A 22,439-nucleotide genomic window follows, 5' to 3' on the forward strand; every position below is an offset into this window, starting at 1 on the left:
TAGAAGTGCTGACGATATCCATAATATGCTCACAAAAGCATACCGTGGCATACCGTGATATACGTTATTATAGTAGTAATGGGTATAGTCATCTTGCCCAGTTCCACGCTCTATAAATACACCAAGGGCATAATGCCATCCACCTCCTGGACAGTAATGGAGTCTAAAATGACTCCATATCTGACATGCTGTTCGCAGTGTATTTAGAGTTTCAGTGAATCTCTGTTCCACCTACTTTACGTCAGTGAGGGACGCAGAGCCGGGTCTGGACCTAGGCAGTGTTTTTTTAAACAGAGAGAAACAGAGAGGCAGGGCAGTGTGGATGGTCGAGACAAACAAGACACGCGATACCTACCTAATCCGCTCTGCTTCATCTCTGGAGACTGACGTGAGCAGGAGGGGAAAAGGCGGTGGCTGCCTGCTTTAGAGGACGCACTTTCTGACAGGACCTGCAAGGAAACACACACAACACACACAAACAGGAACAGACATGTAAGGCCAAGCCAAACTCAGTCACCCTGACATCATATAGATTGCTATCTGGCCAAGGGTCAGTGTGGCAGCAGTTGCAGTGCAACCCTATCACAGTCACAGTGTAAACAAGGCTGTGCAGTGTATTGGACAGGGGAGATAAGAGCTGATTTGCATTAGCGGATGGATAAAGTTGGATTTGCATGATGGCCACTGGGCCGCACCTCCATGGAGCCGGTTTTGCGGTTTCGGATCAGAGGAGACCTGCGCTGAGTGCTGACCGCTTCAGACAGAGGCAGGGCTCTGTCTGGCTCGTCCCGAACAAGGTTCTCCAAGCTGCCAGGGTCTGTCTGCTTCTGGTCATTCTGAATTAAAAAATACAAAAAAGCAGATAGAAATGGAAGCACCCATGAAAGTTAGAAGATAAGATACATCACATTATTATTATTATTATTATTATTATTATTATTATTAATAATAATACAATAAATATAAATGATACAAAATAAAATAAAAATAGGTATACTGCAAATATAAATAATATTTATTAATAATAAAATAAACAAGAAATAAAATTAAATATATAATTCCAATAATAATAATAAATATACTATAAATATAAATAAAGAAAAACATTCATAATAATGAACCTTTTACGAGGGAACCGAGAAATATAATGGAATTATAAATATCATAATGTAATAATGATAAATATACATGATATATTACTTCACTGTACACTTTCTTGAGTATATCGTAACAATCCATTACACTGTCCACTTAAAGTACACATACTGCATTAGTGACCTTATGAGAACTGATACTTCAGTACCAAGTCAATACCAAAATTCTAAAAATGTGACGGTTCTTGTTTTATATGGTACTGAAAGAAACCTAAACTACTGCGGCCATCATAGACACGAGAGATTGTGATTTCTTTGGAACTGACGGGGGCAGCATAAAACGCTTACATGAGTACAAGAAGATAGCAACAGCAACACGTAGTATGGGGGGCAGTTAGGCAATGCAGCAGAAATGCTATGCCACCATAAATTTGCTTTGGATTTTTTCTGGCACAATATTGTTTTGTTTAAAATGATGTCTTACATGTCTTTTTTATCACTTTATTAATCTATGGCTTTATTCCACTCTTGATGGATAAAAAAAATAAGTGTTCTTGATAAATTGGTATCAAGAATTGTAGAATTTCAGTGGTATTGATACAGACTACCACACTGTTGGTATTGTGACATCCCAATACTTGTACCATCTTATTTAATTAGAAGAACTGTGGAAGCTGAGATGATCTCACAGCAGCCCAGCAGAACAGGCTTACCTCAGAAGATGCAGGGCGAAAGCCAAAGCCCATTGGTGCATTCTCCTCCTCACACACTTTAACCCCTGGGCTGAAGTGCAGCTCCACATGAAAGCGCTCCTCTGATGAAGGGTCCTTCAAAACAACAAGGATCAATTTAATAGGGACGATTTAAACAATAGAAAGCCATTTACATAAATATGCATCTAAAAAGCTCTTTTATTTAATCTCAAATGTATCTGCTAAGGCATGTTTGGGGTCTGACGCTGCCTATTTAGTTTAACAACACCACAGTGTAGGGTGGAAAATTATGCAAATTATAAATTTGACCGAACTGAATGCTAGATAAACCAGTTGTGGGATTCCAGTGGTGGTCTCTAAGTGTGCTCTGTATTTTGTGAGACAAGGCAGTGTGTGGGGAAAACACCAGATACCTTATTGTTGTCTTCATACAGCATAATGACTATCTGAGTCATGTAGTTGAGCTCAGAGACGGCGCTTAGATAGTCCATGGCCCTTTTCCACTGCTGGTCCTGCTCTTCCTACAACATGATCAAAATCTTGGTCAGCTATCTCTCTGTGTGTGCATGCAGTGTAATGGAGCCTCTGTCTCAGAGGTGTTTACTCTAGTGCTTACATCCAGCAGGCCTCCATAACGAAAGATGCTGAGCAGGGAGTGGACGTGACTCTCGCTGGTGAAGTACAGCCGGGTCCGCACATGCCTGCCAGGGGACAGCACGCCACGGGAATACCTGCGACAGAAGAACACCATGAGCATAAACATCACACACAAAAACACACACACAAACAGGGTACTGCACAACAGAGACACTACAGGACTCACAGTGGATGGAGCTTGTTAACGGACTCGTCCTCGTGGGTTCTCTGCAGGTCCATCTGGATCTTCTTGATCAGGGGCAGGCAGTAGGCATATGCTATGTCCAACTTCTCCACCTTATTAATGCCATATTCCTATATCGGTATGAGGAATTTGCATGTGTAATACACAGTTTAAGAAGAAAGCACATATTTGAGAGAATATAAAGCACAGTTAAAGTAGAAAACTATTCAGGAATACTTGGAATATCATGGATGGTAAACTCATTAAAGCATCATGTTCACTTGTGAAAAGTGAACGTAAACATTGCAATGATTAAAATTAGGGGATAGAAATGCAAGAAATGCTGTATCAATCAAAAGATGTGGCTTTAAGATTACAAAACAATAATTTAAATAAATAAATAAGGATTTTATATATATATATATATATATATATATATATATATATATATAACACTAAATGAAACAAATATAAAAAAAAACTAAAATAAAATCAATTGAAATATGGAATGGAAAATTAACAATAAAAAGGTCACTACCAGAATGCTAAGTATGTGCCTGATCCAATTTTGGTGCTAAATTAAGTGCTAATGTATTAGCATACCAATTTATGAATCAGTAAAGACATGCTCGCTCAATTTTTTTGCTAAAATGACATTCTCTGGCTATTTTGTAATGTAAAAGCCCCAAAACAAATAGGTTTTACCTACTATTTTTGAATTACATTCAGGAATTCTTTTTTTTTTTTTTTGTGTAAAACAGTAAAATCCACTGATGTGGACTGATTCATGATAAAATATGAGATTTCACAAAACACACTAAATCATTTCATAAAGAACTGTAATCAATATCAGATCATGAATTAAGAGGTTTAAACTAGAAACTAGCAGTGCAGTAAATAATGAGGATACCACAGTTTTAGCACTCTGTGGACCAAGCCTTCCTGCCCGGACATACCTGTGGTATAACAAGGTCAGCCAGAGCTCTGGACAGTGTGAACAGCTCTAACGTGTCCTCCAGGCCCAGAGAGCTGTTGTGCTGCACATCATATTTCACACAGTCATAAATGTCTGGGATCTTGCTGATGTCGTATCGGCCGCTCTTCATGCGGAAGTCTCTCTCCAGTTTGGACCAGCGCTGCAGCATTAGCTCCAGAGTCTCGCTGTGGTACAGTTGCAAATCTTAGAGAAAAGAAAACTGACGTGAATATTATACTCATAATATTTCCATATATATTCAATAAAATTTAATAATATATAAAGCATGCACACAACAAGATCATTAATACATGTATACATAATTATTTTTAAGGTTGTTTGTTTCTTTGCTCAGTTTGAGAAAGCTTTCTTAGGTAGCGACCTTTAGGCTAAAATATTTGTAATCTACAACAACACAAAGTGGAGTATTTCTATTTAGCTTGGGCTGCTGCTTTTAAAAGGGATATGGTTTAATCAGGAGAGTAACCTGCAGATTTCGGATCTTCTAGTCTCTTGCGGATTTGTGAAGTGAGGCTCTGGACGAGGCTGTAGACTTTTTCACATGTGCTCACTGGGTTTTCGACAGCCCTCATTGAGTTCATCAGAGAAGTGCTGCAGGTTGGGGCCAGCTAGGAAGGAAATTAAAATAATAATAAAAAAAATAAAAAAAAACAATGGACATGTACATCCACTTTCTCCATTTGCAACACACTGGACAGAACTCCTACACACAATACAAATACTTATACAAATATTTCTGTGGATGTATACTGCTTGTCAAATGTTTGAGGACACCCTGCTTTTTTTTTTTAATTGGCTTCAAAATACGGGCACTTACTACCTTTTAATTAAACGTGCCCTAGAATGGAAAATTTGATCACACACTGTTGTGACCTCCTCCAAATGCAAAATCCACATAAGTAAAACCAAACTGTAAGACAAGCCACAAAACTGTTTAAACAGTCCTTGACTTCCTCAAAACGCCCACTAGCGAAAGACTTACGAAGCTAAATGGAATGGTTACTTTGAGAGCATATGGAAGTGAGACTACCATATGCCCTGACGCTGGCCTACAAAGCCAAGAACGAACCAGCCCCTCCATATTTGATGGCAATGGTCAAAAGCCGATCTGCACCTAGAGCCCTTCGAGCTTCAAGTACGGCTCGGCTCGACCCGCCATCCCTCAAAATCCGCGGAAGACGAGCGTCCAGGCTTTTTTCTGTCCTGCACCAAAGTGGTGGAACGAGCTGCCCCTGGGTGTCCGATCGGCCGAGTCGCTCGCTGTCTTCAAACGCAGACTGAAGACCCTCCTCTTCAGAGAATACTTGGACGATTAGAGTACTATGGTCACCTTATTGTCTTGTGTTAAGTAATGTCTAAAGCTTAGAGGTATCCTTTGAATTATTGGTCTATTCTAACTAGCTAAAGTTTTTCTTGAGTAAATAGCAAAGCACTTTGTAAGTCGCTCTGGATAAGAGCGTCTGCTAAATGCCTTAAATGAGACAAAAAAATCTAAAAGCTAATGCTAGGCTGAGCGGAGGAAGCGCCAAATACAAATTTCCTTGCCGAACATGCCAACCAGACACCTAGAGGACCCAGAGAGAACAGCAACACTATTCAGGAAGACTCTTTGGCTATGCTATGCTATACAACTGTGGGTAATCCCAGTGACATAAACCAGCCAATGGAAGCAGATATAGATATATATATATATAACAAGGAAAATTAGTGCATTCTGAGGCAAAATAACAGGGTGGTTAAATAGGCTCATAAAATTGAATCTGAGCATTTTTTACCCCAATCAAAGCCACACATTAACTACTTATTCATCAAATAACAACTTAAAGGTGCCGAAGAATGCATTTATTGAGTATTTAAGTAAGGAAGGACACAACTGCTATATTTAATAAGACACAGCCTATACCTGGTATGATTTGTAGGTATTAAATTATAGACAGTTTTCTTTTCCAAACTAACAAGGGGATACAATGTGTGGCTATTGTCTTTATTCCTGAGGTAAGGCCTTTTTAAGTTGTTTATAAAGTTTATTACGCAACATCTAAATTAGTTTTAACTGAAATGCACGTTTAATGTGTTAAGAATACAACTCCCACCCCATGCATGAGACTCTGGCAGCACTGGGCAGCTCCTTTAGCGACAGGCTGCTTCACCCCAAGTGTGTGAAGGAGCGGTATCGCAGGTCCTTCCTTCCTGCTGCCGTCAGACTACACAACCAGCACTGCCCCCAGCAGACCACATACACACACACTTAACCACATACACACACACTTAACTACACACACATGTTCATGTTCAGGGAATACTATGTGCAATATCCCACCCCCATGTGCAATTAAGAGTCTTTTGCTGTAAATAATATTGTTTATTGCTTTTTTAATTCTTATTTATATTGTGTATATAGTGTAAATTATTCATTTATCTAAATTTTTGTAACTGAGGGTCCTGCTATCCCTTTCTGCTGTTACACTGTGAATTTCCCCACTGCGGGACTAATAAAGGACTATCTTATCTTATCTTATCTTATCTCTTATAAAAAATAAAACATGCATTGTAATGATAGATGTCCCCATACTTTTGTCAGGCACTGTATTATATTCCTTACTGCTGTCTGAACAGTGGTGAAAAGGGCCTCACTTTTTCAAAGTCTTCCTCACTGAAGGGCTCATCTTTCTGCATGATCTCATGAAGCCTGGCCTTGACCCTGTGCTGGCAGCCACTCAGCGAGTCTATGTCGTTATCCAGCAGGCCATTCATGTTGGCACTCTTCACCATCTGCACCAGGATGGGCGTCAGCTCGCCCTCCAGCGCCAACAAACCCTGCCAGGAACACCACAGGGATCAGTTACCATGACCCCTGCAACTCTGCACATACAATAAAACACACCCAGACACACCCTGTCTACACACAGCATAGATTATCTGAATGGTACAGGTCTCTGAGTGGTACCTTAGCAAACGCAGCCGCTGTCATTTGCACCCTGCCCTCATCGGAGGCATAGATTTTGAGGTCGTGCCGATACGTGCTGTGGAGCCGGAGCAGGCCACAGCCAGGGAAACCAGCGTAGTCTCCTACATACACACAAATACACAGAAGAACATCACAGTCACAACCTGAAGACAGATCCATACACGTGGATTCCTTCTCTGTGCATTGGTATGGCACCTAAAAAACTGAATATTATTCCTGGAAATTCCAGCAGAAGTTAACTTAACAGACGAATTGGCTAATGGCAGATGGAGCACACCTAATATAATAAGGAATATAAACCTTGCTGTAACACTCCTGACCTAAATGTGTAACTTTGATAATAGTGAGTGAAACTTTACAGCTGCAAATCTAATCAAAGGGCAGATAAAGGTAATTAAATAATTAAATTAAACAAGGCTTATAATTAATTTGTATAATAATAATAATAATAATAATAATAATAATTAATGAATAATTAATGTAATACTTAATATAATTTGTATAATACAACTTACAACTGGTCAGGGTTCCTATCCACAACATACTAAGAAAAGCATTATTATATATTATATAGCAATAAGTAATTTGCCAAATCTTACTACTTTCATTACATATCAATTTCATTACATAAACATTTCACATTTTCATTTATTGACTACAAAAAATTAAACACAGCTTTCCATTCACCCTGGAAGCATTTCTGCAACACACCTAAATAATACATATCAATTACACACTACTGATTATAGACTTATGATTATTATTATTTAGCCAAAAAAAAATACTGCTGTATTACCCACAGACATTTCTGTAGACCCTATTTAAAATATTCAACACCTACGGTGTTAGTAAAATGGAGTGTCAGCGACAGACTGGCTTGAAGGACGGGATGTAGGCAGCAATATAGCAGACCAGATAATCTTTTAATGCTCCAATTCATCATTTAAGTGCTCTAAAACCCTTTCTACCACAGTCAGTAGGAAAATCACTACTTTAGTCTACTGTCTGACACCATTTATAAATCAAAAGCAAAATAAATGTAATAGAAATAGAAAATAATCAGAAAAAAAAGAACAGGCCAATTTTTATTATATAGAGATTACTGGAAAAACTTGGCTTTGAATTAGCAAGAGAATTCCATATTCAGAGCAAATAAAACAAATAATAATAATAATCTGAATTGGTGTCTGTATTTAAGATTTGTGCTTACTGTAAAAGTGATGTGATATTATTAGAGTTAAATGTGAATATGAAGCTGGAAACATTAGGTTGAAATATTCCCCTATTTAGTGTCAAAAGGAAAAAGGAAAGGACAGAAAGGAAGAAATTAAGGAACAAGAAAGAATTAAATATAGAAAAGAAAGGGAGAAAAACAGAATGGTAGAACAGGCAGAAAAAAATAGAATATGGAGACATATTAATGGAAAGAATAAAAGGAAATGAAGATAAACAGAAAAAGGAGAGCGAGAAAGAAAACCATGAGAAACTCCAGCACCCTCTCACACACTACCTTGTCCTCCGGGGTACATGCAGCGGAAGGCTCTGCCCAGTTCCTCTGCTTGTACGCGGCCTGCAGGGGTCAGCTCACCGCCCCACTTCAGCACCAGCAGTAGGGACGGGCCATCCTTACGTGTGTCTGCAGATTTAAAATAAATAAATAAATAAATACAAATATGTTTACCACTTTTCCTAGACACTGGATTTATCTACAGCAACAAGACAGACTGAGTGCCCTGATTCTCTCCTGTACCTTCCTCCTCACTGGAAGTCTTCGGCCGTCCATGGGGGAGGTAAGTCAACTGCACTTTCCTATTGATCCCAGAAAAATGCCCATACCTGACAACCAAGCAAAAACACATAAGGATCCAGAAATGCAGAACTACAGCATGGGCTGTGCAGCAAAACAACACAGCGCCCAGGCAAAGCAGTGCCACTTTTAATAGTAAAATTTTCACACTTTGTTTTCTTAATATACATTTGAAATGATACACTATAATGACAAAAGTATTGGGACACCTGCTCATTCCCTGTTTCTTCCAAAATCAAGGATATTAAAAAGACCATATCCTGCTCTTCTGTTGGAGAAACTGTCTCCACTGTCCAGGAAAGAAGCATTTGGAGCACTGCTGTGAGGATTTGATTCCCCTGGATCCATTAAAAGAGGAGCCGAATCCAGTATGGGAGGCACTTGATCCAGCGCTAGCTTGTTCAGGGATAAATTAAACCCTGCTGGTAAAAGGTCTGAAGGTGGTAGTGAGACTTGGCAACACTGAGAGCAGCAGAGGGGTTCTGCTACATGTAACTTTTGACATTTCTGACTTTGTGGGCGAGATAGAGTTCTGTTTTGTGTGTTTTATTATCCTGTACTGTAAAAACAACAATAAAAACAGTGTTTACTGATGTTGGTTATAGTGTGAACTAAAGAACTAGCCTGTTAGATTACTGATGTTATATTAGCCTGCATGTGTGAAGTCCATTCATTCCTCTTATGAGTCCAAATAGCTGATGTTCTGATGCCACATTTAACATAATAACAACCAATCATATATATATATATATATATATATATATATATAAATAAAATTGGACTGGTTCGTTTTATTTCCTTACCAGTCTGACAAAGAACACAAGCCTTAAGAATTCCAAGCAGGCATCTTCTCATTGCTGGGGCTGGTGTCATATAATGAATAGTAGATAAGTCATATTCAATCTAAACCTCATATCTTTCTGCACAGCTGTAATGCACTTGTTGTTTCGAGACAACACTTGAAAGCAATTCATGGAGATTCTCTCGACATTCCTGAAGGCGACTGCTTGTACCGGTTAAAGTGGCCCAGTTCTAAACACATCACTCACATCTCCAGAACAGTCTTGAGCTGCTCCAGTTTCGACTTCTTCTCTTCGATCTCGCAGTCATTGTGCTGCCCCAGATCTGCCAACAGCTGCCTGGTAATGTCCAGCACTTCCTAAAGGGTAGAAAAACAAGGCATGGAGTACGTGACTACAGCTTGTAAACTGCAGCAGGGTTTTAATCTGCTGGGCAGGAAATAAAGAACTGAAACAAACAGCAGACAAGGCAAAAATGTAGAAGTGTGATTTGGCTTCAAGTGCAAAAAAATTGCATATTAAGATATATATATATATATATATATATATATATATATATATATATATATATATATATATATATATATATATATATATATATATAAAAATACCAAATAGGTGGCTTTAAACATGCAAATGTAACCCATTACCTGCAGTTGTTTGGGTTTTTTCAGCTTCAGCTTGCCAGTCTTGTAACCACCGTATTTTTCAAACAGCTCAAAAAACCTGAGAAAAGACACAAAATTCTCATTTTACCTTTACAAATATAGTGTATTTGTTTTTGCAGCCACACAACAACCTTGTATGTCCATTTCTGCTGCTTTTCACTTTTTTGCTTTTTTCCTGACCGCTGTTCTTCATACTGTATCCAAAGTTTATGACGAATAGACCAATAGAAATGCTCCATAATCACTTGGAATACAATCTAATTGCTTCCTAAAGAATCCAAAAAGACTTGAATAGCAATCACCTTAGCAACACCATAGCAACCAGCAACCAACAGCTTAGCAACACTATAGCAACTACCTAGTGGCCGTGAAGCAACATCATAGCAACCACCTTACCTGGGATGCCATTGCGACCACCTTGCAATACAATAGCAACCACCTAGCAACCATTAAGGATAGAAATCTCCAAAATGGCAAAAAAAGGGTACAGATTTTTAAATGGAAGTCAATTTATTTTTATTCCAACACCAACTATATATTTTTTTGTTTTTGTGCCATATTTTACTTCTTTAAATAAAAGAACTGGAATAAGCTTCATGTGCCTGTTATGTTAAATTTGTACTCCGCTTCAGCAAATTGATCATGTTACACTGAAACTATTTTGTCTCGGGGTAAGGGTGTAGTAACAGAGGAGCATGTGATAAAGGAAGGCGTGAAGAAACAGTCAACAGTAGTAATAATAATAAAAAAAAACGGAAGAAATATAAACCATAACAAAAGATGAGCTGCAACATATATATGAATTATAACAAGATATAAAGTCTTATAAACTATATAAAACCCCCTAAAGTGTATAATGCTGGACCATGGATGGTAGAATTCCATATTTAAAAGGGTGTTCAAGAAACTGTGTGTGTTTAAAAACTACAACCATGCATCCAGCAGTAAATACGGAATTTGGCTTTTTTATATAGGGATAAAACACGCTGTAATTGTACATGCCGATCCATTTGCTGCCCATCTTGGCCTTGCAAGCAGCACAAACTACTGTGCAGACAGATGTTAGGAAGCTGAAGGGGACAATGTCCCAGTAAGTAAATGCACAAGCTTAAAAATAAAGGGTTCTTTCAGTAATGCCATCAAAAAAACACTTTTGGCTCCATAACAAACCTTTTTTTTTAAGGAGAACCTTTAAATTGGTGAAAAACGTATACCTTTAAAATGTTCTTCACTCATATATCCTTTTACAAAATGGTTCATCCCTCAAAGGCAGCTGTAGCAGCTGTAATTTTAAGAGTGTAGGTTTGGTAGAGTTGGTCCCTCAGTATTAGCACTGACGGGTCTAGGGTTATGTTTGTGAGAGAGTTCTACCATGAGTCACACAAGCTTACATGGGATTCCTGACTTCCATCTTCATCTTCTGCTTTGGTGTGCGGTCTCCATGACGAATTACTGCAATCACACAGCGCAGCTCCATCCTGCGGAAGACAACAGTTATTCAGGCATCACTGCAAACCAGTTCCATCTGTACGTTCAGCAAAAATATCCAGCATGCAGATGGAAAGGGTTTATTTAATTAAGAAGGTCACCATGAACCAGTAAAGCATGCACTGGGTTCTCAGTGTGGGAGCTAGCTATCCTGCCACATAGAGTGTACTCACATGGTGCCGGATGTGGTGGGGACTATGGGTATATCCTCTGCCTCAGTGGGGATGGACCAGGGGATTTGAAACTGGGGAGCCAGCTCCCTCATCACAATGTTCCTGTACACACACACACACACACACACACACACACACACACACACACACACACACACACACACACACACACACAAAAGAAAAAAAAACACATCACTATCCCAATACTAATGAATGTTAACATCCAACCAATACAGGGTCAGTCACAACAGCTGTTTACCAACATGCTATTTCATTCACTGATGTTTAGTAATTGTTTTTTAAGGGATCTACAGTATACATACGGTTCACATAGCATCATCAGCAGAGTTGTGACAGCAACCAGACACATAATTTGTCATTTTTCTCAATTTTATGGCATGCCTAATGTGAGCCACCTCAGTACACAGATGCTGAATTAATGTTTTAACCATTGCTGCTTTGCCTGATAAAAAACTGCATTGAAGAAACTACATATCTATACTGGCTATTGGAATATCAGACATTTTAAATCAATGAGAATCATATCGTACTGTTTACCTGAAGCCCCACTCTTCTCTAACAGTCCTGAGAGGGGCTTTTCTCCTCCTTACTATCTCAAGAACCAACTAGAACCACCTGCACTAATGTACAGCAGAGGATACTTCAGTGAGTTCATGAGCTTTGGGCATTTTATTCGGAAATATTAAATTTTAAGTAGCTTTTTCTGTCCACTAGCATAATGCCAGCACCACTAGTAAGGATGTTCCAATCAGGTCATTTTGCCCCTGATCTGATCAGAGTCTCCGATCTGATCCAATTTTTGTGTGTGTACAAATAATCCAGCTCCACAGTTTAGATCAGACGAGCTGCTGATTAATCCGATCAGTAAAATCTCTTTATTTTCAGTCTCAGTTTCTATAATCAGACTTTCTGGACTGACTGATTTAGTTTAGTCGAGACTTTTCTTAAAATGATGTTTTATAGTGTTTAATATCTTATAATATACATTTATACATTATACATGTGTAATATATTTACATTTAAATGCAAATGTAAATAATATAATCCAGTCTGACTCTCCTCCCTGACCAATCAGCTCCCAGCTCCTTTACAACACTGCAGTAACTGTGTGTGTGTGGTGATACACACTCTGGACTGATATCTGTAGTTGTTGGTCTGCTGGTGTGTAATAACTGGTTTATAGTGGGTGAATGTGCTGTGTGTGGTTTCTATATGGTGTGTTTGTGTGTATGTATTAGCATTAGCATAAGCCTCCACTCAGTTCTGAATGGGTTCTTCAGTGCTGCTTTATAATCAGAGAAAGGCGATTGAGCAGTTCTCCGGTTCTCCTGCTGGTAAAACAGAGCGTTTCAGATAGTATGGTCTGTTTTCAGGTTCTACTGTAATTTTTAGCTGTCTAGATAAAATTAGCTGTATAAATGGCCCAATGTGTTGCTGTAACTACCTCAGGGTGTCCTGTCCATCTTTTGAGAATATCTCACTGGGAAGATCGTTAGCTGGTCTTAAAGCTTAGTCTTAGGTTAAGAAGGGCAAAAGGTCATTAGGACTGCCATTGTTAGTAACCTTCATCTGGTCTCTGATTAGTTTTAGTCTTAGAACTCATACTTCCTATGTTTGCCTTAATATTTTTGAGCAGTTATGGTTGCCTGTCAGTGTGCTTCTGTATATGTAATGTATGTGTATCTAACATGTGATCTCAACTTGGCTCACCCTAGTATCTTGGCACAATCATCATAATATTTCATAGAGTTCTTCACAAAGCTGAAGCCATTGACGTCACAGACGTAGGAGTGTCCGTTTGCCCGGAGGAGGTCAAATCCACAGACCGTTTGCTGCAGTAGAGAAAACCAAACAGATTTACTGACAGAAAGTCCTGCAGTGGCAGCTGGAACACTTCAAGAGGCTTCAAGAACAAGCAAAGTGACAAACCTTGAAAGCTAGGCACACCTTGCGAGCCACCAGTTTCTCCATGGCGGTGAGCATAACGGGATAGCGGATTTCTTTTCCTTCGCTGTCTCGTTCAACCTTGCCGTCCAGAGCTGGAGACTTCCGTGCCTCAGCATGGGCATAATCAGGCCCTACTGTGTAAACCTAAGAAACACAAACACACACACACACACACACACACACCCAAAACTCAAATGCTGGAACCAAATGCTTATCAAATTTTCCACAAAGAGCTTAATGTGTGAGGCACAATGTTCTAAAGAGCTTCTGACCTGCAGCTTTGCAGCAAAGCCTGTGTTTTAATCTTTAAAACAAATATCTGTTTGGCAAGAAGCTGGTCAACTGGAAGTCTACACAAAACACACTTCAGCTTCTGGCAGGCTGCTGTAGGGCAGATATAGGACCATATTCTCACAAGAAAAAACTTCACTGATGACTATGTAAAACAGTACCTTCACATCCGTGCCATCTGTAGGCATGAATTCTTCATATATGTAGGAGCCAGTCTTTCTCACATTGCTCTCTGGAGAATACACACTGCTCCTGCTTCCAATCTGACAGAGAAAGACAAGTATAGTATATCATATATAAGCATAGATGCCCCACAAATCCCTTAAACGCTACAGATCCGTCCAGATTCTCCATTCTCTCGACAATAAAGTTTCGCAATAGCAGCTGAATAATTCATAAGTCCTGAGAGAGCTGCACAATATTGCAGGATGTGCAAGGTCACGTAAGGCAAATAAATGCATACACATGATGCTACAAAATTGGCATCTTCGATACACTAGTATCTGGGGCAGTGGTGGCTCAGTGGTTAGAGCAGCGAGTTATTGATGACAGAGTTGTGGGTTCGATACCCGTGCTCAGCAAGCTGCCACCGTTGGGCCCTTGAGCAAGGCCCTTCACCCTCCCTCACTGCTTCGGGCATGTGTGCTCAGTATAACAGAAGCGGTCCAGCATTATATTATATCTGTTGTGAAATATTTAGTGCCTTAATATTGGTGTCCTATTGTTTGTGTTAAACTCACCATGGCAAGTTCAAAGCAACAATGCGGTCATAACAATAAACATACATACTTTTAATATACTGTACTTGTGAGAAGACTAATGGATACACATTACAGCATATAGTTGAGACTGGACCGTTATGCTTCATCACCAATTCCACACTGCTGTTTCACCTCTCAGTCATAGCATGGCAAAAGCTTTTTTTTCCCCCCCAACACTTCTTATTCTTTACCCCAATGCTCCATAATAACAGGTGCTGTTGGAGAAATAAGTGTCTAGTGGCTGAGCTCTGATGGTGAATCCAAATGTCAGTATGTACTTGTGGGTTTCATGGCATCCCACAAAGCAAAGAGTCTGCTCTATTTCTGGAAGAGCTTCTCTGGTTTGCCAGTAATGACATGGGCCTATTAGAACACTATGGGCACGAGGGACACGTGGGGGAAGGAGGCTCAGCTCACTGAGGGAAGAAAAACAAACCTTTCTGAAGAGACGCTGGCTGCCTCCACCAGCTGAGGTCGGGTAGTAGATGTAGACGTTGTGATCTTCTGCAGAGACTGGCTTTTCTACGAAGGGTTTGGGAAAGATCTCGCCGTTCACCTCCACGTGGTCCTCCCCTTCTACCAAGTTACACTCTGGAAGATAAAAAGGATTACAACCAACGTAAACGTATCTAGTATAACCAAGTATGCGACTTGGCACACTGCCTGCAAACTGACATGACCCTGTATTTCAGACATATAGTATATTGTGATACCAGCAGTTAGTATAGCGTAATTGGTAACACCACTGCCCTCCACATGACCGACTGGGGTTCAGTTCCACACCATGCTATTCCAATAAGAGTACTTGGCATTACTCCTAATACTACATTCTCTCACCTTTCTAACAGGATTGAACTGAAAGTCTCTCTGGATAAAAGCCTCTTCCAAATACCATAACATAACTATATGACAACTGGCTATGGCAAACAAATAATATGTAATATGTAATAAATAATTGTATTTATTTAATATGTATTTGTAGTTTTTTGGTGTATGTAATATAACAGTGTATGAGATAAATAATATGATGCTGTCTTTTATTGCTCCATTCAACATGTATTATATATTATTATATATTGCAATTATATTAATCATATTAGCATATTAAATAAATAAAAAAATTATATATATATATATATATATATATATATATATATACACACACACATACACACACACACACACACGCATATATATACATATATACACATACATACATACACACACACACACTAAGTGCACTAAAGTAACACTAAGTATAAGAAAAACACTAAGTAAAGAAAGTAGAAAGTATAGAGAGTACAGTAAAGTATGGATGCATAGTATGGATGCTCGTGTTGTGTGAGTAGAGTTGTGAAACGTAGTGGGCTTATATTAATGGGACAATAAAAAATATTAATATCTGACAAATGCCAAAAGCCATAAACAAATACACATAATATAAGACAACATGACTGGATAACCAAAGAACATGTACTGAACATTTTGTTCTCCACTTTATTTCCACTTCTATTACTTTTCGTTCATTAACAAATAAGCAATTAAAATAAAATAAAATGTAACTAAAAATAAAAATAATTATTTGTATGATACTTCTCAAATAACAGCCACATGCCTGTTCTCAGGAGAAAGCCACAGCTCCCACAGACAAACTGGCTAAATCATTCAAGTATTCAATTCTGCTGCTGGAGATTTACCCTGCTGTGTTTATTTCCAACACCAATTTAGCACAGTTTAATGTCAGACTGCTTTTGAAAGCTCTGATTACCTGGATAACTCCACAAGAGCAGAGTCTGGCACCCCTGGAGTTAATGGATGCTTAATGGATCCCTCCAAGCAATGAACTCTCCTAACTGCTCTACATTAGTGGCTATTTATACACACAGGGGCTAAAATAAGCCGAGCGAAAACAAAGAACAAGATGTTCTGCTGTTCTGGAGGCCTTTTATTCATTCTCAACTCATCCATGACAAGGGGATAAAAGAAACAACATGCTTTGACCTCTCACAGAGATTCCAAGACATGTCCGGCATTGTGCCATTGACGTACCATCAGGTTTGTCCGGGTCCCGGTTCAAGACTGCATAGCGTGGCAAGTCAATTCCCTCCTCCTGCAGGATGCGATATACCTCCCTCCTAAAGAGTCACCATAACTTGATTATATTTAAGGTAAAAAATTCTGGTCAGCTGGATCAGCTGGATTTTAAACACAAGATACTGAGTGAGGTTCACTCATACCTGTCCTGTATGTAATACTGCATGTTAAGATCATTGATGAGCAGTGGGTTGCGGAGCTTGGCATAACTCACTGCCTTATCCAACGGAAAACCTGTAAATAAACAGAAGAAAGAGCCATTTACAGAGAAATAAACTGAGAAAACAGCCGAGTTGGCAGCTGCACTGGGAATTTGAGAAGTTGGGGGACATCAGTAGATACTGAAACGTCACAGCTTTATTGGATTTAGATATTCAGTATAGTGGTTAAGGTCTTCAGCACCAAATAATTGGTTTCCAAAAGCAATGGGCATGTTTTTACCAGTGCAAACACTTTTAACACTATAATAAATACAAATACACGTTTTTCACGTCATGTGAAAAAAAAAAAACAGGAAAACTTATGAAAACCTCTGTCTTTTTTTACATTTTGTACACAAACACTTTAACTATAACAAATTAATGAAAATAAATAAACACATACATAAAGTAAACCTTTGGTCTTATAAAAATAAGTAAAAAGTAACTAACAAATAAATTATCACTACTTAAAATGTGTAGAATTAGAACCAGGTGCAGAACAACAGCTGCAGATGATCAGAACATGGTTAGAGAGGATTCTGGAGGATTCCTAGGAGGAGTCCTATTTAAACCATAGACGTTTAGTCTGGTTTGCTCTTGGTTATTGAAGTGAGTGGTGAAGATCACCATGTCCAGATCTAAAGAGCTTGCTAAGGCCTTCAGAAAGAAGGCTGCAGATACTGTGGTGGTGATGAGGTGGGGACGGGGGCTCAACACCTCCAATGAGCAGCCAGGCCTGCCCTAACGACTGCCACCTGGAGCTGATTAGGACAATGTGCTTCAGGTGGTGCATAAAAGGGCTTGGTTTGGTTCACGAGGGAAGGGACACAAAGAGGTTGAGCACTACAGGCAAGAGCCTCGACAGGACAAACTTACTGCACTACTCAGTACTGCCCTTGGAGCCCTGTTCGGTATAGGCTTGTCCATTTAAGTTATATAGGTGCTGGTGAGGGTTTTTTAGATCACTATGGCCAGACCACGCTCCCCAAGTGGTGTGCAAAAGTGCAGATGAGTCTGAAAAGGGATTTAAGAAGATCTCAAAACAATAAGAAAACAGCCGCTGTTCCACTGTCTACTTAACTTACAAGTGAAACAATTGCCAACATGGCCAGGTCAGGCCGTTCTAGCAAGTTCAGAAGTCTCCAACAAACCTAAAATGTCATCATGGGACCTACAGGTAGCTCTCGCCACAGTGGATGTCAAAGCACATGCATCTACAATCAGAAAGAGACCACACAAGTGTGATTTTAAAGGGAGGTGTGCAAGGAGGCAACAGCACAACTGGCCTTGGGTAAACCGCACTCTCTCCCCTCCTTGTCTGTTAGGTAGTGCGGTCAAGCTGGGGACCCGGCGCTGTCCTCCAAGCAGGCCGGCTGCCTGAACATGGCGTCTTGTTTCGCGTTTATCCGAGGAGACATGTGTTAAGTCCTTACCCTCTTAGTGTCGGAAGCATTGTTAGTGCTAGGGGGAGCTACAAACGAGTGGGTTAATTGGCAGCACCAAAGAATGAAGGGGAAAAAATAAAGAAATTCCAAAAATAAATAAACCAGGTATTGAATAGTAAATGTAAATACTGGTTTCCCCCAACCAGGTTAACTTTCACACACCGAAAGAAAGTGCTTCTGAATCTGTGAGCTGAGATTCCTTCAAATCTACATGGGGCGTCCTGGAGGCTGTTGTGAGAACTACTGTATCGTTTCCTTTCATTATTTCTTTTGATGCTTGTTTCAAGCTTGAGAGCTCCCACCAATTGCTTGTCAATTTGACAAATAGAAATCACACATTCTGATTCTCAAAAGAAGGTTTTAGAAGTGTAAACAGTCACCTTTGGAGTGGAAGGAGATGAGGCAGTCACAGAGGGGCCACTTCTCCACCGGCTCGTTCAGTATGACGTCCTCCGGGAAGATGACCACGGTGATGTACTCGAACTTGCAGAGTCGCTCCAGGATCTGAGTCATGGGTTTGGACTTGGACTTCTTCATCATACAGCAGATCCCCACCACAATCTGACGTTCAGGAGGCTGGAGAGAGACAACAGTGAGGAGGGTGGAGAACACAAACATCACCATTAGCACAACTAACCAAAATGGTCGTTACCAAGTTGTCAACATCCTTATACTTAAGAAGCTGAGGCAAGCCAGCTTCTGACAGTGAGGTCAACATAAACAGGCCTCTGTTACACACAATGCCAGGATTCAAACAAAATGAGGATTTGGTGTAGGATTTGGAATTCACACAATTTATGGTGAAAGAATTATACAAATTACACAACGACTAAGAATAATTTGACATCAGGAGATATGTGTTTATTATTATTATTATTATTATTAATAATAATAATAATAATAATACGAAGAAGAAAATACAACAGGGACTGTTAATGCCTTGTACATGCCTTGCCTTATGAAGTGATATTTATTATAATAATAAAAATAATAAAAATAATAGGATCTGAAGGATCAATCAGCTATGCATCAGTATCTGACAATTTCCAGCTCAAGTATGCAATCCTGAAAGCTGGTCAGATCACATGATCCATATTTTACAAGTAGCTGCAACGTTGTGAAAGGTCACAAGACACTGCAGTTCCTCATCCAACCACTCATCCATGGCTGCAGAAACCCATTAAACTCGATGGTGAAATCCATTCTTTTTTTACAGTCTCTAACTAAAAGAATGTGTCCTGTGGAAGAAGCAGAGAAAAGACACCACTATATGGATGCTCCTCTCCAGAGTACATCACCCAGCCCAGTACAGTGAGTATCAGCAGAGCCTCCACAGTGCAGTTCAACATAGAACTTTCTGGGGATAGGCACCTGGAAAGGCTAATGTAGCATCCAGCCTCACTCTCGATCAGTATCGGCCCCCAAAACACTGATCAGTGCATCTCTAATTATTATTATTATTATTATTATTATTATTAATAATAATAACAATTATAATTGTATTATTATTATTATTATTATTATTATAACAGCAACAACAACAATAATAATAATAATAATAATAGAAAAAAAGGAAAAAAAAGAAATATGGACATTGCTGAGTTAATATTGTTTACTCATTTTTCATGTAGACGTAAACATTTGTTTCATTCATTAATTTAAATAAATAAAATAATGAACTGAAATGATCTATTTGTGATGACATCAAGTCATCTTAGTACACACCATTACAGATATTAATTTTATTATAACTACATTCTTGTTATTTTACATTATGCAGCTTTTGTTTCTTGTTCTTGTTGTTGTTATATTATTCTACACATTTATTACAAAAATAATTTAAAAATATATACATTTAATATTACATTTTTTATTTTTTACCAAGTGCAAGTGATCAGGGAGGTTAGAGAAGCTAAAAATAACGTCAGCATTGTTCCCATCCGATCACTGATCAAACTTTCCACATCACAGAAGCTTGCTATGTCCTTACCGAGTCTGCCTCCTGGTCGTCCTCGTACAGCTCCATGTCTGTCCTCATGCTGCCGTAGCCGTCCAGGCCCTCGCTCTCATCCTCCTCGCAGCCCACGAAGAATCTGGGAGCGCCGCGCTGGCTCTCGGCGGGGCTGCTGGGCTCTGACATCACAGTCCACAGCGGCAACCCTCAGCGTCCCGCCGCGCCATCGCACGCCAACACTCAGCGTGGGCCACCGCCAGGGGTGGGCAGGGGGCACCAGGCCCGGGCACAGCGTTCCCTAACCTGGGCGAGCAGCTACAAGGGCAGCAGGAGAGGTCCGAGAAGGTTTAGAGGGGCGAAGCTGAGTGAGCGTGGACTCAGACGTTGAGTAGAGCGAACTGGACGAGGGGTTGGATGTCTTGGGTCTGTTTTTTGAAAGTATCATTCAACAGAGCTCTGATCCACAGGAGAAGCTTCATTTCATGGAGATGAGCAACAATTTCTGACCTGCGAACAACAAGCAAACACACAGGTTAAGAAGAGCTAAACAACTGAAGACTAGAGCTGGATGATACTGGGGTGGAACTGTTCCCAAATGGAGCTAATCACCACTCTAGGAACTAAAATAGGGTTTAGTGGGAGAACTGAGGCAGTGGTTCCTTCTAATCTAGCAGGTTAGGGCAGGTTAGGGCTACAAGTATTTCTATTGGTCCAGTTATCATGTTATTCCGATACAATGTAAAGAAGCACTCAAATTATTAAGTGAATGATTATTAAGTGAAAAACCTCAAAAATGGAGATACCATTTTTTTGCATGGTAGAGATGTACACTATATGGACACCTGCTTATTCATAATTTCTTCTTTAGTCAAGGCTATTAAAAAGATCTGATCCTGCTTTTGTTGGAGTAACTGTCTCTTATGTACAGAGAAAATTTTGGAGGAGCACTGCTGTGAGGATTTGATTGCATTCAGCGACAAGAGCATCAGTGAGGTCAAGATGTTGGATGAACACCATCCCATCTCTTCACCCAACTCCCCAACCAGTCCCACAGGTATTGAATGGAGCTCCACCATCCATCATTCCAGAGAACACAGTTCTTCCACTGCTCCACAGCTCAATGCTGGGGGGCGTTATATACCCCTCTAGCCCACGCCTGGCATTAGGCAGCATGGAGCCAATAGGTTCATGCTTATCTGCTTCAGAGAGTCTTAATCTATTACTAGACAAGCAATAGGTACAACTTAAAGTAGCTGAATGCATTCATTAGAAAGGGTGTCCACAAACATTTGGACATTTAGTGTCACTTCAGATAAATTAACATCAACATAACACTGCAATTGGTTAGAGGCCAGGGTGGCTGGCAGGGCCGGCACAATACGAGTATGATGACTCTTACCCACATTTCACACACTGTACTCAACTAAATCCAAACAACCAGTATGAATTTAGCTGTCTTTGCAATTTCCCACTGTATCAGACCTGCAAATATCAGCATCCCGATAAAGATCAACAAAGGCTGTATAGAGCAGCCCTTGCTAAAATGATGGAGTGAAAGGGTCAATACAGAAACGCCACCTCAAACGGTGGACGCCTGGTCCAGCGCAGAGCCTGCTGCTCATTGGGTGGCCTCTCTGGAACTGAGGGAATTTCAAGCAGCCGTTGTAATTATCATGCTTACATTCATATCACAGCTTCTGTCCTGACCTCAGCAGATTCAAAAGGCTGTAAAAGCAAACACCATTCCTAAACACAGGGTCCCACCTAATCTGCACCGCAGCAACAGCAACTTTCCTGTTTTAAGCTTAGCATTAGTTCACACTTAATTACAGGCCTCAGATTAACCCTGAGAAACAAATGTTTTAATAACAAGATACTAAAAGTCGAGAAAACAGCCCACAGCTAATTTCATGCAAAACATCAGCTGCAGCAGAAAGCCTCATTTTCTTTGACGCAAATGTCTGAGCTTGAGCTTCTACAGAGTCAGCAAGGTACTGCACACCCTAGAGTTACTTACATTAAAAACAGTGCAATTAGCCAGCCATGTATGGGAATGTGCATTATATGTCCAAATGTTTGTGGACACCCCTTCTGATGAATGCATTCAGGTACTTTAACCTGCTCACAGAGATGTATAGTCCATGTGGAGAAGTACTGCCAATAGAATAGAATAGGACTCTCTAGAGGGAGCATATAAA

General features: G+C 39.8%; 1 protein-coding gene across 5 annotated transcripts in view; it reads right to left on the minus strand.

Moving 5' to 3' along the window:
- The window catches only part of ppip5k1a (diphosphoinositol pentakisphosphate kinase 1a), a 47,279-nt gene that overhangs the window by 19,344 nt on the left and 5,496 nt on the right, over positions 1–22,439 (minus strand). For all 5 annotated transcript variants that reach the window (XM_072671766.1, XM_072671768.1, XM_072671767.1 and 2 more), the window contains 24 exons: positions 20,278–20,748; positions 18,668–18,863; positions 16,786–16,876; positions 16,598–16,683; positions 14,985–15,139; positions 13,949–14,050; positions 13,479–13,640; positions 13,260–13,381; positions 11,529–11,630; positions 11,259–11,345; positions 9,850–9,925; positions 9,449–9,558; positions 8,343–8,428; positions 8,103–8,228; positions 6,572–6,693; positions 6,259–6,441; positions 4,091–4,232; positions 3,584–3,807; positions 2,631–2,758; positions 2,424–2,538; positions 2,221–2,328; positions 1,808–1,921; positions 696–836; positions 356–449 (listed from right to left, as the gene is read on the minus strand). In XM_072671766.1, the coding sequence (XP_072527867.1) occupies positions 356–449; positions 696–836; positions 1,808–1,921; positions 2,221–2,328; positions 2,424–2,538; positions 2,631–2,758; positions 3,584–3,807; positions 4,091–4,232; positions 6,259–6,441; positions 6,572–6,693; positions 8,103–8,228; positions 8,343–8,428; positions 9,449–9,558; positions 9,850–9,925; positions 11,259–11,345; positions 11,529–11,630; positions 13,260–13,381; positions 13,479–13,640; positions 13,949–14,050; positions 14,985–15,139; positions 16,598–16,683; positions 16,786–16,876; positions 18,668–18,863; positions 20,278–20,427 (3,022 nt within the window). In that variant the 5' untranslated portion in view covers positions 20,428–20,748. The remainder of the gene's footprint in view (positions 1–355; positions 450–695; positions 837–1,807; positions 1,922–2,220; positions 2,329–2,423; positions 2,539–2,630; positions 2,759–3,583; positions 3,808–4,090; positions 4,233–6,258; positions 6,442–6,571; positions 6,694–8,102; positions 8,229–8,342; positions 8,429–9,448; positions 9,559–9,849; positions 9,926–11,258; positions 11,346–11,528; positions 11,631–13,259; positions 13,382–13,478; positions 13,641–13,948; positions 14,051–14,984; positions 15,140–16,597; positions 16,684–16,785; positions 16,877–18,667; positions 18,864–20,277; positions 20,749–22,439) is intronic.

The sequence above is a fragment of the Salminus brasiliensis genome, chromosome 25 (assembly GCF_030463535.1).
Source record: "Salminus brasiliensis chromosome 25, fSalBra1.hap2, whole genome shotgun sequence".
In the NCBI taxonomy this organism is placed as follows: domain Eukaryota; kingdom Metazoa; phylum Chordata; class Actinopteri; order Characiformes; family Bryconidae; genus Salminus; species Salminus brasiliensis.